General features: G+C 48.5%; 1 protein-coding gene across 1 annotated transcript; it reads left to right on the top strand.

The window, feature by feature from the left end:
- The first annotated feature begins 953 nt into the window (after window positions 1-953).
- On the top strand, window positions 954-11,691 carry LOC146356754 (vomeronasal type-2 receptor 26-like). The gene is made up of 4 exons (XM_084831984.1): window positions 954-1,566; window positions 6,027-6,257; window positions 9,110-9,236; window positions 10,626-11,691. The coding sequence occupies exons 1-4, from the start codon at window positions 1,099-1,101 to the stop codon at window positions 11,531-11,533; spliced, it is 1,734 nt and encodes a 577-aa protein (XP_084688110.1). The 5' UTR covers window positions 954-1,098; the 3' UTR covers window positions 11,534-11,691.
- Window positions 11,692-16,014: the final 4,323 nt, after the last annotated feature.

Genomic DNA, 16,014 nt, shown 5'->3' with positions numbered 1-16,014 from the left:
GAATCAATATAAGGGAACTGGTCCCAACTTCCCCTCTGTGCTACTGTAGTTCGCACATCAGATACCAAGGTTGGGTCAAAAGACCCCTCAGGTGGCCATTTGGGTTCTAATACTGGCCATTCCCGAGTGCAAAAAAAAGACAAGACGATCCTTTGTCATCTTAGTTCTATAATCTTGCTTAAAACGTGACCAATTGCGCAAACAACACTTCAAGGGCGTATGGGACTTCTTCGCAGACTTAGATTGGGACCCGCCCATGACGGTGGGAATTTCAGTCAGCAATTCTTGCGCTTCGCCCTCCTCTGACCTAGCCCGTCTCCGGGGTAAGGAAATGCAGATCGGGGCTCCCCACTCGCTTCGCCCGTAGGCGTCTCACACAAGCACAAACCCACCACCGTCCCGCGTTTATCCCCTAATGTAAGCTGTTTCACTTACCCCAAAAGCCTCTTCTGTCCCGCCTGCAGCTGCGTCCAGCTGCTTATTGATCCACTGCCGGTGCCTAAAAGGAGTGATCACGTCTCCCTCTTCCTCTGGCGTTGGTCCCCGAGCACCTCGGCCGCCGCCATCGTGAGGAGAAGGCAGTGTAAACAACCGCCTGTGGCCACTTCTCCTCCATGGCCCCTCGGCTCAGCGCAAAGGGGACGCGCCCCGAAGCAGGATCCGAGTCACGGCACCAAATTGTTAGATAAAAATAGTCCTTGCTTTCGGTTTAGAAGGAAAGGATGCCAGGCAGGCAGCAGTGGATCCAACACTATTTTATTGAAACGTTTTGCAAAACGGGTGCAGAGCAGTCTGGACCTCGAGACACGTGTGCAAAAGCCTTTTATACCATATTGCTTCTATTGTTCTTACTAGTAACCAATGAAACAGTTAGTACATCGGCTCACCAAGTCAATAGCCAATAAACAGTTAGTATCAGCTTACCAAACTGTTAGTCATGAGCACGTCAGTATGATTTTCTTTTTGCTCTGCCTACATTTTTCGCCACTCGGGCTTTTATGTAACTTGAGACGCCAACAGTTACGGAGTCTCTTTTTCTAACAAGGAGAAGTCAATGTTTTCATTTACTGTGCAGATACCAGCTCCTTCTTAAATGCAATGTACTTTATAGAAGAATACGGTGATTACTTTAGAAAGCACAGGGCAGGAACAGTCTGGATCATAACAGCTGTGTGGGACTTCACCTTGGAATTGATGACTCATATACCTTCCCCTCACATCCATGGTATATTTTCCTTCCTTATCGAGAATAATAAAAGGAAACCATATGAACATTTTTGGCGCTTTTCTTCTCTTATCAGGCAGTTTGTTGGGAAAGCATTTGAGTGTTCATACTCAAAGCATGCCTTGTCTGTGAAAGGCTGGACAAGATGCATGGAGAAGGAGAGCCTGGAGGCCCTGCGCCCAGAGGACATGGAGATGATCCTGTCTCTTGACAGCTACATCATTTACAACACCGTCCAGGCTGTGGCCCGTGCCTTGGATGCCGCTTCTTCATCCAGACCCAAGAGGAGGGTGGTGGAGGGTGGAGGCAGGCTGGATGTTCGGAGGCTGCAGCCATGGCAGGTAATCCCTTTCCCATCTCGGATGTCCCTGCTGATCATGGTCATGAATTGTACCCTTCCAGAATGGTTGTCTTGGAATTAGACTCCAATTACCAATGTAGTAGTGTGTGAAATGCTGTGTATTTGTGGAACAAACCCAACTGAGAAACTCCCTGTGCTGCTCCCTGTTTGGGCCCCCTAGACCGGCCTCTGAGGATGCAATTCATCTGGCCCTTCCCTCTCCTCCCCCATGGGAGTCGGCCATCTTGCTGACTCTGGCTGAACCTTGCTGTCTCCTGATTGGGCTGCTACTTTGCCACCTCCCTGTCTCCCCTGTGGCACCTTCACCCCCCTCCCTCTGCCAGGCTCCCTCTTTGGCTGCGGGAGTCTGAATAAGCAAGTGGGGACTCCGTGGGCCTTCGCCTAAATCCATCTGGCCCCTCCTTCGCCTGCGGGAGTGGGTGCATTGCTGTAGCTTATAGGAAGGATCTTTTTGGCTGATGTGGGAGGGAGAAACATTATAAATCATTACAGAGCCTTTTAACAGTATACCATCTGGCACTTTTCTCCACTGTTGTCCATTGAACTTATCTTTTTATAACTTTATTTATTTATTTATTTATTTATTTCTATACTGCCCAATAGCCGAAGCTCTCTGGGCGGTTCACAAAAATTAAAACCAAACAACACACAATAAAACAATTTAAAATATATAGAACATTAAAACCACAACATAACAATACAACCACAATAAAACCTAGCAGCAGTGCAGGAGTTTAAAATACAGATTTAAAACAGCAAAGATAAAAATTTAGAAAGCTAAAATGCTAAAATGCCTGGGAGAATAAAAAGGTCTTCACCTGGTGCCAAAAGGAATACAATGTAGATGCCAGGCGAATCTCGCTAGGAAGCTCATTCCAGAGCCGGGGTGCCACAGCAGAAAAAGCCCTCCTCCTAGTAGCCACCCGCCTCACTTCCTTTGGCAGGGGCTCACGGAGAAGGGCCGCTGGGGATGATCTTAAGGTCCGGGCAGGCACATATGGGAGGAGGCGATCCTTCAGGTAACCTGGCCCCAAGCCGTTAAGGGCTTTGAATGTTAACACCAGCACTTTGAATCGGGCCCGGAAATGGACTGGCAGCCAGTGCAGCTGGAAAAGTACTGGCGTAATATGTGCTCGCAGGCCAGTCCCTGTTAACAATCTTGCTGCCCTATTTTGGACCGGCTGAAGTTTCCGGACCGTTTTCAAAGGCATCCCCACGTATAACGCATTGCAGTAATCCAGACGAGAAGTTATCAGAGCATGGATAACTGTAGCTAGGCTATCTCTGTCCAGATAAGGGCGTAGTTGGTATACCAGCCTAAGCTGATAAAAAGTGCTCCGTGCCACTGAGTTCACCTGTGCCTCAAGTGACAGTTCTGGATCCAAGAGCACCCCCAAACTACAAACCCGATCCTTTAGGGGGAGTGCAACCCCCTCCAGAACAGGTTGAATATCACCTAGCTGGGCAGACAAACCACCCACTAACAGTACCTCCGTCTTGTCTGGATTGAGTTTCAGTTTATTGGCCCTCATCCAGTCCATTACCGTGCCCAGGCCCTGATTCAGAACAGCCACTGCCTCACTGGGTTTGATGAGAAAGAGAGGTAGAGCTGGGTGTCATCCGCATATTGATGGCACCTCAGCCCACACCTCCGGATAACCTCCCCCAGCGGTTTCATGTAGATGTTAAACAGCATGGGGGATAAAATAGAGTCCTGTGGAACCCCGTGGCACAATTGCCATGGCACAGAGCAATAATCCCCCAGCACCACCTTCTGGAATCGGCCATCCAAGTAGGAGCGGAACCACTGTAGTGCAGTGCCTCCAACTCCCAACCCAGACAACCTATCCGGAAGGATACCATGGTCGATGGTATCGAAAGCCGCTGAGAGGTCCAGGAGAATCAACAGGGTCGCACTCCCCCTGTCCCTCTCCCGGCAGAGGTCATCCCACAGGGCGACCAAGGCAGTTTCCGTTCCAAAACCAGGCCTGAAGCCCGATTGAAATGGATCTAGATAATCCGTTTCATTCAACAGTGCCTGGAGCTGTCCTACAACCACCCGCTCAAGCACCTTGCCCAGGAAGGGGATGTTGGCCACTGGCCTATAATTGTTAACATCCTCTGGGTCCAAGTTAGGCTTTTTCAGGAGTGGTCTGATTACCGCCTCTTTTAAAGCGGCTGGCACCACTCCCTCTCTCAAGGAGGAATTTACAGCCTCCTGGACCCAGCCGGACAACCCCTCCTTGTTTGATTTAATAAGCCGTGAAGGGCAAGGGTCAAGCACACAAGTGGTCGATCGGACTTGGCCAAGCACCTTGTCCGCATCCTCAGGCCTCAGTAACTGAAACTCATCCAATAAAACAGGACCAGACGGTGCTCTGAACGCCTCTACCAATGGAACTGCATTAATGGTGGTGTCCAATTCATGACGAATCTGAGCGACTTTATCCTCAAAGTGCCGTGCAAACTCGTCACAGCGTGCCACCGAGGGTTCCACTGTCTCTCTCCCTGGCCCAGAATGTAACAGGCCACGAACCACTCGGAAAATCTCCGCTGGACGACACTGAGAAGATGCAATGCTGGTGGAAAAGAACTGTCTCTTTGCCCCCCTCACCGCCACAGAGTAGGCTTGACAGTGGGCTCTTACCTGTGTTCAGTCAGACTCGGCCCGAGTGTTCCTCCACCTGCGTTCCAGCCGTCTCCCCTCCTGCTTCATTGCCCTCAGCTCAGGTGTATACCAAGGAGCTGGCCGGGCTCTGCTCAGAGGGAGAGGGCGCTTGGGCGCGATCGTGTCAACCGCCCGAGTCATCTCTGCATTCCACAGAGCGACCTGGGCTTCGACAGGAGCACCAGCCATACCAGCGGGAAAATCCCCCAGAGCCCTCTGGAATCCATCGGAATCCATTAATCTCCGGGGGCGGACCATTTTAATAGGTCCCCCACCCTTGCAGAGGGGAAAGGCTGCCAGGAGTCTAAACCTCAGCAGGAAGTGATCTGTCCATGACAAAGGGACAGATGTTAATTCCTCCACTTTCAGATCACCATCCTCCTGCCCAGTCGAGAAAACCAGATCAAGCGTGTGTCCTTTTGTATGCGTTGGGCCGATGACATGTTGGGACAGCCCCATGGTTGTCATGGCGGCCATGAAGTCCTGAGCCGCCCCGGATACAGCAGCCTCGGCATGGAAGTTGAGATCCCCCAGGACCATCATCCTGGGGGTCCTCAACACCAAGTCCGAGACCACCTCCGTCAGCTCAGGCAGGGAGTCTGATGGGCAGCGGGGTGGGCGGTACACCAACAGAATCCCTAATCTGTCCCGGGTACCCAACACAAGGTACAAACACTCAGGATATGCACTCGAATGAGCAGGAAGCCTGGAGAGGGAGATTGAATTCCTACAGACCACGGCAACCCCCCCTCCCCGGCCCTCAAGTTGGTGTTGGTGCTGCACCGAGTACCCAGGAGGCACAGCTGGGAGAGGGTGACCCTCCCAGTTCCCCCACCCAGGTCTCAGTAATACATGCCAGGTCAGCCCCCTCATCCACAATCAAATCATGGATGAGGGAGGTCTTATTTTGGGCCGACCTGGCATTCAGCAGCAGCACCACCAGACCCGAGGGCAGACTGGTAAGGCTGCCAGGAACCATCAGGTCGGGGGAAGAACCAGAAGAGGAGACAGCCATAAGATGTCTAGCCCCTCTTCTCCTCAGCTGGCCTGTTAATCCCCCAACGCCATACCTCCCCCTGCCCGTGACCACAGTTATGGTGGCACCTCCCCCACCCCCGTGGTCGGGGTTCTGTAGCAGTGGTTCTACCTGTTTTTGTATAGAGCAGATTATAGTTGTGTGCTGGGAGCATTTTTAGAAATCCTGTAGACAATTTGAGGATGCGTGGGCCAAGATATTCAGAGTACATTCAAGCACTTACTAAGAGTATAACATGTATAGTGCAATCCTGTGTATGTCTACTTAAGACAGCCTTATTCCCAGGGAAGTGTAAATGCTCATTTATTTGGGAATGTCCCATTACATTCAATGGAGCGTATTTCTCTATAGACATGTATAAGAATGAACTGTCTAACTGACAATTTGCTACCTTTTTATGGTGCCCAAAATGTACCTGAGGGAATCACCAGTCAGACTTTGCCTGAGGGTCAAGTCCAGGCCACGTTTGCAGAGTTCTGCTTAGGATGCAAACAGAAGTTTGTGTGGAATGTTAATCTCTAGAAAACAGAAGAGAAAATACAAGTTTAGCTTTAGCTTCACAAACTGTTAAAGCAGAAAGGGGGGCGGGGGGATTCAGGAATGAAACCAGGTAAGAAGAGAGAGTTTCGCTTGAGCGTGGAAGCAGTCCTGAGCCATGGGAGATTCAAGGCTGAACTGAGATGCTGAATGTGGGTCTCCTGTGTACTAAATGCTGGTGCTGCTTCTGCCCTTGCAGCTTCACACTTTCCTGAGGAACCCCCAGCATTACAACGCTTCCATGCTGGACGGAGCGTATTTGGACGAGAACGGGGACCTGGCAGCCGACTTTGACATCGTCAACTGGGTGGTGTTTCCCAATCTGTCTGTCGTTAGAGAGAAGTTTGGCATGATGGAAAGACAGGGATCCGCAGACCGGAAGCTCACCTTCGACCCGGACGGCCCTGTGTGGCCCAAGCGTCTCCACAAGGTGGGGAAATCATCTCTGCGATCTCATCTGCTCAGCTCTCATAGCTGGAAAGTGCCGTCCCTGGGGCTGCTTGGACGGTTTTGCTGGTTCATCGGCAGGGCAGCTTCCTGTGCCGATTGGCAACACATCTGTAATCGTTTCCATGGGAACACCGGGAGCTGCCTGTGGTCTGTCCAGCCCAGTTCTGTCAGAAGCGACTGGCAGCAGTGGCTCTCCAGGGTTTCAGGTGTGAGAACCTTTCCTGCCCTCCCTGGAGATGCCGGGGACGGAACCTGGGACCTTCTAGAGGCAAAGCAGGGCTCTACCACTCAAGGGTGCAGCCAGAATATAGTCCAGGGCTGGCTATAGCTGGCCTTCCTCAACCTGGTGCCCCCCTTTTTTGAACGGCCTTCTCCCAAAAGTGCTGTGTGTGTTCAGATCTTTTGGAGAGGCCTTTGTCCCTGTCCTCCTGTGAGGTTTGAGTTTTAATTTATACCCAGGCCCCCTCACAGTTGATCAGGCTGAGGGGTCTGGTATCTTTTGGGGTGGAGATCGGACACACACCACCAATGGAGGTGAAAGAAAAAGATTGATTGACAATAAAGACACAAACAACAGCTGAGCCTCCCCAGAGAGTTGCAACCTATCTGAGGCTTAAGAGGCAGTGCACCTTGAAGTTACAAAGTTAGTTACAAGTACTTCAAGGCACCACGCACCCCTTGGTCACAACCTAGCAAGTACCTCAAAGAACTATATGCTCTTTCGTCACGACTTAGTTACCCAAACACGTTGCCTTAAACGACTAAATATACAGTTAGTCTCTGTTTGTTGCACAGCCTCCCTGCAGCCAAGCTCACGCCAGAGCTGACTGTATGAATAGCTCCAAAGCAGTGAGTATGACAGCGCAGAGATAACTGCTCCTTTTTAGCCTGGACGGTAAAATCCTGTTCCCTGAATTCCACTCAGCACATACTCCCCACACGCTGCCAAGCACTGGGCCAGAGCACTTGACACGTGTCCCATGGATCGAGGGTGTTGTTGGATGTGCACAGACTGCGATCCAGATGCAACCAGGAAGGGGAGAAAGGGAAAATCATAGCCAGCGATCCGAAGCAGAGATCTGAAGAGAGGGCTCCAGTGGACCCAAATGGAGATGGGAGGAGATCTCTCCAGAGCCCAAGGTGCGAGACCCAGGAAAGTCCGGCTGGAGAATTAATCCAAGGGTGACCCCTCATGGAAGAACCTCTTGCTGCCAGGATCAGTGTGCCTGTCCTGCGGCGATGGGGGGAGCCTGTCGCCCTGAGCCAGCGCCTCTTCCTCACTGAACGTGCGCCCACAGCCCTGTAGCTCCTTCTCAGCCTCCCCGGTGTGTGACTATTCACCCAGGCCCCTCCTCACCGCCCCTTCCCTGCCTGCAGCCCCAGAGAGCCTTGAGTCGCGCCTTCACCTCGTGAGCAATGCCAAACATGGTCCAAAGCCAACTCTCACTGGAGGCTCGGGCTGTCCATCGCAGGGAAATCCGGTCCTTTGGGGGCTCGTCAGATTTCCCTGGCACCCCAAACTCAGCTTGTGGTTGCATAATTAGAAAATTTGCACAAATTTTAGCCACAATTTGTGAAAATATGCAAATTGCAGGAACAATTTGTAAAGGTTGCTATTGATGAAAAAAGACACACGGAAAATCTGAGCACTCATCTGACTTGATGGGATCGGGTTGGGCCAGCTCGTGGGGAGGTGAGCCTAAGTCTGAGGGTGGGGGCCGGGAGCTGCCGAAAGCCTGGCAAACTTCACCCCCCTGGAGAGATTTCTCCCTCATCCCTGCTGGAGGGGCAGGAGGCCTCGATGCCACAGAGCACCTTTCTTCAGCCTAAGAACGTAAGAGGAGCCCTGGTGTGGATCAGACCAAGGGTCCATTGGGTCCACCATCCTGTTCACAGAGTGGCCGACCAGCTGCCCAGGGGAAAGCCACAAGCAGGGCAGGAGGGCAGCAGCACCCTCCCGCCCACGTTCCCCAGCACCTGATGTATGTAGGCATAGGTACATAGCTTAGGCTGATATACCAGCTACGATCCTATCTGGACTGCAGTGTGTTGTATGTGGGCCTGCTTTTGGAAATGGAACCCCCAGCTAGTCCAAACTAGGGCAGCAAGACTGATAACGGGGCCAATCCATTTCCGGGCCAAATTCAGACTGCTGGTATTAACTTCCACAGCCCTAAGAGGCTGGGGGCCAGGTCAGCTGCAGGCGCGTCTCCTTCCACATCTCCCTGCCCGGATGCTGTGATCATCCTCAGAGGCCCTTTAAAGGTGCCTGTGCCAAATGAGGTGAGGAAGGTGGCTCCTAAGGAAAGGACCTTTCCAGTGGTGGCACCCAAGTTGTGGAATGACCCCACCCCCTACCCGAGGGGCTCGCCTGCTGTCCACATTGTGGTCATTGGGTGCCTGGTGAAGACCTTTGTATTGTCCCAGGCTTTCCAGCCATTCTATTTTTAAAAGGGTATGAAGGCGCTTTTAAATCTTTGCTCCACTGTTAGCTTTCATCTTGGTTACTACTTTGTTTCTGTCCTATTTTAAAATTATGGGTTTCTGAATTATTTTAACTATGTTATAGTACATTATGGTTTAAGCTTTGTCTAGAAAAGTATCCAGAGAGCTTCGGCTGAAGGGTGGTATAGAAGACATAAAGACCTCTTCTCATGCCAGCACTCACTCATTGCAGACCCAGTAACAGGCCTCAATTGAGGTTGGGTCACAGGCCTCAAGTTGAACCTGTGGCTAGAGGCCATGTTGGGACTTTTCCAACCTTGTCTCTCCTTTCTGTAGACGAATGAGTCCTGACACTTTCTACTTGATGGTCCTTGTCTCTGTGCTTAGCCCCTGCCACGTTCCAGGTGTGTGGAAAGCTGTCGCCCTGGATTCTTCAAGGTGGTTCTGGAAGGAGAGCCCGTTTGCTGCTACGACTGTGCTCCCTGCGCGGAAGGGACCATCTCCAGCCAGGAAGGTGGGTGACTCCAAAGGAGAATGCAGCCCCTGGCGAGGAGGGCAAAGATACACCCAGACAATTTCTGTGAAGGTTTGTTAGAGGAATCTCTGAACTTGGGTCCTTTCTTGTTTTGTGTCTTATTGGTGTCACAGCAGAATGGCTCCGTTAAGGCCTTCAGGAAACTGAGCACTCCACCATGTCAGGTGATGTTCAGTGGTGGGTCCTTCTAACCTTTATAGAATCAAAACAGGTTGAGCAATCTTTCCGAAATTCTCATGTCCCAGAAAGAAAGGATAATTTTAGATACCCTGGAAATGTCAGGAGAAATAGTGAGATCTGAGGGAGAAAGAGCTGTTTAAAGACCAAAAGCAAAACCACCTCCCACTGTCAAAATTGACACTGGCAACATTTTTATAGTTCAAATTTCAGAAGAGACCAGAGGCAGCATAGTCAATTCTTAGGAGTGCTTGGAGTTGCAGTCCGACACATCTGGAGGGGGCCAGGTTGGGGAAGGCTACTCTGCAAAGAAAGAGAAGTGGATGGCCCCCAGTGATTTTCCAGCAGTTTTCCACAGCCCCACAGTCACCTCTGCAGAGCATCTTCTCCATCCTGTTGACATGGTTTCTCTGCTTTGGGAAGATGAGATTTCACTTGCACTTTCTGCATCCCTAGGGAGGATGTTTCCAAGCTGGGGCAAAAAATCCCACCCTCAAGTATAACCTGATGGGATCTGAACTAGCGGTGACTGACCGGGAAAGAGATCTTGGGGTTGTGGTGGAGAGCAAAATGAAGATGTCAAACCAGTGTGCAGTTGCTGTGTGAACAGCAAATTCCATGTTAGGTATAATTAGTAAAGGAATTGAGAATAAAACTGCCCATATCTTACTGCCCCTATTCAAATCTATGGTGGGACCACACTTGGAATGCTGTCTACAGTTCTGGTCACCACACCTAAAAAAAAGAGATTGTAGAGGTGGAAAAAGTGCAGAAAGGGGCAACTAAAATGATCAAGGGGCTGGAGCATCTCCACTATGATGGAAGATTACAACAGCTGAGACTGTTATCTTGGAAAAAAGGCAAGTAAGTGGAGATATAATAGAGGTCTGCAAAGTTATGAATGGTGTGAAGAATGTGGAAGGGGGACATTTTTCTTCCTCTCCCAAAATACTAGAACTCAGGGTCATCTATGTAAGCAGTGGAGGCTCAGTGGCATTTTGTAATATTTAAGTTTATTCACAAAATATTCATAAAAATGTAAGAAGACCCCTGCTGGATCAGACCAAAGTCCTATCTAGTCCAGCATTCTGTTCCCACAGGGGCCAGCCAGGTGGCCCATTAGAAAGCCCATGAGCAGGACATGAGTGAAACAACACCCTCCCACACCCATGTTACTCCTGTTCTTTCCAGATGCAGCTCATTGCACCAAGTGTCCGGATGATCAGCATCCAAACCAGGACCGAGATGAATGTATCCGGAAGGTTGCAACCTTCCTGTCCTATGAAGAGTATCTGGGGATCATCCTGGCTTCCTTGGCCCTATTCTTGTCCTTAACCACAGGATTTGTACTGGGAATCTTCATTAAATTCCTCATAACTCCACTAGTCAAAGCCAACAACCGGGACCTCTCTTACATCCTCCTCGTCTCCCTCCTGCTTTCCTTCTTGTCTTCCTTCCTCTTCATTGGGAGGCCAACGAAGGTCACCTGCGTCCTCCGACAAACGGCCTTCAGCATCAACTTCTCAGTTGCCATCTCTTCTCTCTTGGCCAAAACGATCACTGTGGTGCTGGCCTTCCTGGCCACAAAGCCTGGGAACAGGGTGAGGGGATGGCTGGGGAAGAGTTTGGCCAACTCCATTGTCATTTCCTGTTCCGGTGTCCAAGTTGTCATCTGCACCATCTGGCTGGGCCACTCTCCCCCATTCCCTGACTCTGACATGCACTCCCAGCCTGGACAGATCATCCTGCAATGCAATGAAGGGTCTGTCGCCATGTTCTATGCTGCCCTTGGCTACATGGGCTTCCTGGCTGCCATCTGCTTCACGGTGGCTTTCCTAGCCCGGAAGCTGCCTGGGGCCTTCAATGAGGCCAAGCTGATCACCTTCAGCATGCTGGTCTTCTGCAGCATGTGGGTGTCCTTTGTACCCACCTACCTGAGCACCAAGGGGAAATACATGGTGGCCGTGCAGGTCTTCTCCATCTTGGCCTCCAGTGCTGGGTTATTGGGCTGCATCTTTCTCCCCAAGTGCTACATCATTGTACTGAGGCCTAATCTGAATACAAAGGAGCATCTAACAACCAAAACTAAGGGCATCTGATTCTTTTGGAATTGATTTTAGGGGTGTCATTTAGTAAGTGTCTGCCTCACTCCCCCCATGGGTGTTTTAGATAATGTACCTTTTAAAAGATAATATACTATTATTCTACAATTATATATTCAATTATGTATAAATACACACACACACATTCTGTCTCTGTCTCTGTGTCTCTGTCTCTCTCTGTCTCTCTCACACACACACAAACATGCCATGACATATATTATGCAATTACTATTTAAAACAGAAATGCTGTAGCACAAATACAATAAGAGAGTCATTAAAAAAAAAAACTGGGGGGAAGGGAGGGGAGTTTTTAAAACATGGCCACTCAGGTGAATTAGACTTCTTTCATACCAGCACACTAATGTGTATGGAATGGAACAGGATACATATACAAGAAAAGTGCAATACCTGCTGAAGTGTGGAAACTCAAGAGAAATTCCACTTGTACCTTACAAGGGCTAAGAGCCACCATCAGTTTCCCTGCGATGTGCAGATGTGATGTGGTTTGCTAGTTTGTTAGATTTGGAGGGAGTGCCAGGGAAGGCTTATTTGGAAAGCAAAGTGTTCCTAAAAGAAACACAAGAAAAACATTACTGAAATTACTAAACATTTTAATGTAATCTGTAAAGAGTTGATTCAAAATTAGAGGAAAATGCTTGAAAGCTACTGTTGCAGAACCCAGAGTCAGAGAGACCACGGAGTGAAGGAAAAAGAGATTCTTTATTTAACGCGCGGGCTTAAGCCTGGAATAATTTCCAAAGAGCCAGAAGCCCCGAAATACATCAGCACATTGTTTTTATAGACATTGTGACACATATGAAACGGCTCCTCCTCCCCCTCCCGCGTGGGGTTGCAGTCCTCAACATTTCTTCTCCTAGCACTATTGTTTATAATACAAGAACTGGGTTATAGGGTAGCCGTGATAAGGAGAGAACAGAAGAGAACAGCAGAGAACAAGATATACAATTGTATGACCTTTGACAAGATAAGGAATTCCTGTGTCTCGTCAGCTTACAACAATATATTCAAGGGAGAAAGAGCTCAGCAAGAACATGAAGCATGAGACTGCATGAGGCTACTTAGTCTGACCCCTGATATGGCTGCTACATTCCCCCCTTAAATGCATAATTTCATTACAATTATAGCATTTCTGATAACCATACAAAGCTTTTTGTGACATACATATTACTTAGCCTCTTGTTGGGCTATTAGAGCGTAGAGGGCAGCAGTTTTATTAGCTGAGACATAAAACAGATTGGTTAAACAGCGCATAAGACAAGGAACGCAGAGACATAACAGAACTTGTATGAACAACACTGGTAGAATTAGGATGAACAATGCTTCAAGCCAGCTAAGATCTGGAAGCCAAGGGGCTAACCAATTGAGCTAATTGTTTTGTCTTATTGTTTTGTTAGCTACTATATTGTGCAGCTCGTTGATCTGTTCATCTACAGCATTGACATTATCAGTTAAGTTAAAACAACAGAGCTTTTGATGTGTCTCACAACTTAAATGATGAAGAAGGAAGAGGTAATCTATACCAGCTCTATTTTCTAGAACTGCACCTCTTAGATCACGTAACTCTTTATTTAACAATGACAATGCTCGTGAGGTGGCATTTATGCTTTTGGCTAAGCTGCAAGCTAACCGGTTGATCTCCAGACCATCAGCCAAGGCTAAACCTGGAACCCCAACCAGTGACATTGCTAAGGCCAATTTTTCTGAGTCAGAATGTAACTGCACATGACTATTACAATTTTTAGTTAGTTGGAGTGCTTGAGGCTGCCGTCAATGGATTTTCTCGGGCCACAGGGGAAGAATTGGCACCAGGTGGCTGAGGCCACATGGGTGGTTATTAGACAAGTTAGCAGGAATGAATGACCAAGTGCGGGAACTACATGTTTAAAACCATCTATGAGGCAAAAGCATGTGGGCATCATTTAAAGATATGTTTTGAATTTCATTACAGTGGAAGGGGGCCAGGGATAGCGTTATATTTTCTGGAAAATTTTTGACAATTAAGCATTCGTGCACACGTAGCATTTGTTTCAGCAACGATGGGGGTGCGTAGAGTGAACTCTGTAGGGGGTAGGATCTTTGCAACCATGCCCCAATTAGCATTTTGGGAATAAGTTAAACTTACACCATAAACTCTTAACATGGTATCTTTTTGAATTTTCCCAGGATGTCTACAGACAGGTATTAGGCAAGAGCTAATAAGCCTGTTTGCAGGTATATCTCTTGGCAAACAAAAATGTTTTACTCTCGTGATGTTAGCCAGGTGAAGCCAGTAATTATCAGCAAATCACTGGGACAAACTTTTCCTTTCAGGGGCTGGCCCCCCTTTTTGCACCTTATTAAGGAGACACAATGCAACACTACTAACACTACAACACGCATGTTTGATCTTCTTTGGGATCTGACCGTACGCCGGGCAGCTATTCACCTGGCAAGCTGCAGTAGGGTCTAGTCCCCTTCTTCAATTCTCCAGTTGCAGGTCTGACCATACGCAGGGGGACAGTCTCCCGGTGTGTCCACAGTAAGGTCTAGCCTGAGTCTTCTTACTGCTTTTTCAGAATGATTTTTAAAGGATTTTCAGGATTTCTGTTTACAGTCTACTCTCCCCCTCGCGCTCTCTTGACTCGTGTCCAATGTATCCAGGGTTTAACTCCAGCTGCTTTCATAGCTGCGGGGGTGGAAAGTATGACAGTTCTCAGTCCTCTCCATCTGGGAGTCAAAGGGTTATTTTTCCCTCTTTAACTCATACTTTAACTCTTGGTTGGAAAGGATGAACTTCTGTGATGGGAATGGCTTATTTTCTAAGACAAAGTGACGCTGGGCTTGAAGAACTTTGCTCAGTGTTTGGACTTCTTGTTTAAGGGAAGAATGTGTTTGGCCACAGCATGAAGAACTTCATCAGGAGGGCTTTAAACTGAATCCTACGGGGAAGGGAGATGTAATGTTGGGGGTAACAGTGGACGTAGGCGCATGCACTGCAATAAGAGAACAGCTCTGATAGCGCCCAATATAGTCTTCAGACACATGTAGGAAGAAAGCCAGACTATGAAGCACATGGTCTTCGATGTCTATATACTAATGCCCAGAGTATGGGAAACAAACAGAACGAACTTGAACTCTTAATACAAGAGGGAAATTATGACCTGATAGGTATAACTGAGACTTGGTGGGATGACTCTCATGACTGGAATACAGCAATGGAAGGATATCACTTGTTCAAAAAGAACAGGAGGAACAGAAAGGGAGGTGGGGTTGCACTGTATGTGAAAAATGCATATCTCTGCACAGAAATACAGGAGGAAGAGCTTGGTAGCCCCATCGAGAGCATCTGGGTTGAAATAAATGGAGCAAAGAATACAAGGAACATGGTGGTCGGAGTCTACTACCGGCCACCTAATCAAGGAGAAGACAAGGATGAAACTTTTGAAAAGCAAATAGCCAATGTTTTAAGGAAGGGTGATGTAGTAGTAATGGGGGACTTCAATTTCCCCGATATTTGTTGGGAGACAAATTCTGCAAAACATGGCCCCTCCAGGAAATTCCTGACTTGTGTGGCGGATAACTTCCTCCTATAGAAAGTAGAGGAAGGAACTAGAGGATCGGCTCTCCTTGACTTGATCCTAACCAACAGATATGACTTAGTGGAGAAAGTAGCAGTTACAGGAACTCTGGGGGAAAGCAACCATGTTGTACTTGAGTTCTTGGTTCTAAGGGAAGCAAAAGCCGAGTGTAGTCAAACGCGTACCCTGGATTTTAGGAAAGCTGATTTTCATAAACTCAGAACAATGATCAGTAAGGTCCCATGGCAAGTGATGCTAGCGAGAAAAGGAGTCCAAGATGGGTGGGAGCTTTTAAAAAAGGAAATTCTCAAGGCACAATCACAAACAATTCCAACAAGAAGAAAAGGTGGAAGACAACAGAAGAAGCCAATGTGGCTTCACAAAGAGCTTAGGGATGACCTGAAAACAAAAAAGGACACATATAGGAAGTGGAAAGAAGGCCAAGTAACAAAGGAAGAGTACAGGCAGATAGCACAGAATTGCAGGGATGGCGTCAGGAAGGCTAAAGCTGAGAATGAGCTGAGGTTAGCAAGGGACGTTAAAAACAACAAAAAGGCTTTCTTCAGCTATGTGCACAGTAAAAGGCAGAGGAAAGAAATGGTGGTTCAGCTATTAAATAAGGATGGAAAAATGATAACAGATGACAAAGAAAAGGCAGAGGTGCTCAATTCCTACTTTGGCTCAGTCTTCTCCCAAAAGAGGGTCTATGACCCCCCTGGCAAAGGCGAAGTACAGGCTGAAGGGGCAGGATTACAGCCTGAGATCGACAGGCATATGGTCAAGGAACACCTCATTACTTTGAATGAGTTCAAATCTCCAGGGCCAGATGAACTGCATCCGAGAGTCATAAAGGACCTGGCAGAAGAACTCTCAGAACCGCTGTCTATTCTCTTTGAGAAA

This window comes from Heloderma suspectum, chromosome 2, assembly GCF_057233095.1.
Source record: "Heloderma suspectum isolate Gila_16-S chromosome 2, 16-S_ref, whole genome shotgun sequence".
NCBI classification, from domain to species: Eukaryota; Metazoa; Chordata; class Lepidosauria; order Squamata; family Helodermatidae; genus Heloderma; species Heloderma suspectum.
The sequence above is the reverse complement of the archived record's forward strand: the minus strand, read 5'-3'. Positions and strand labels throughout refer to the sequence as shown.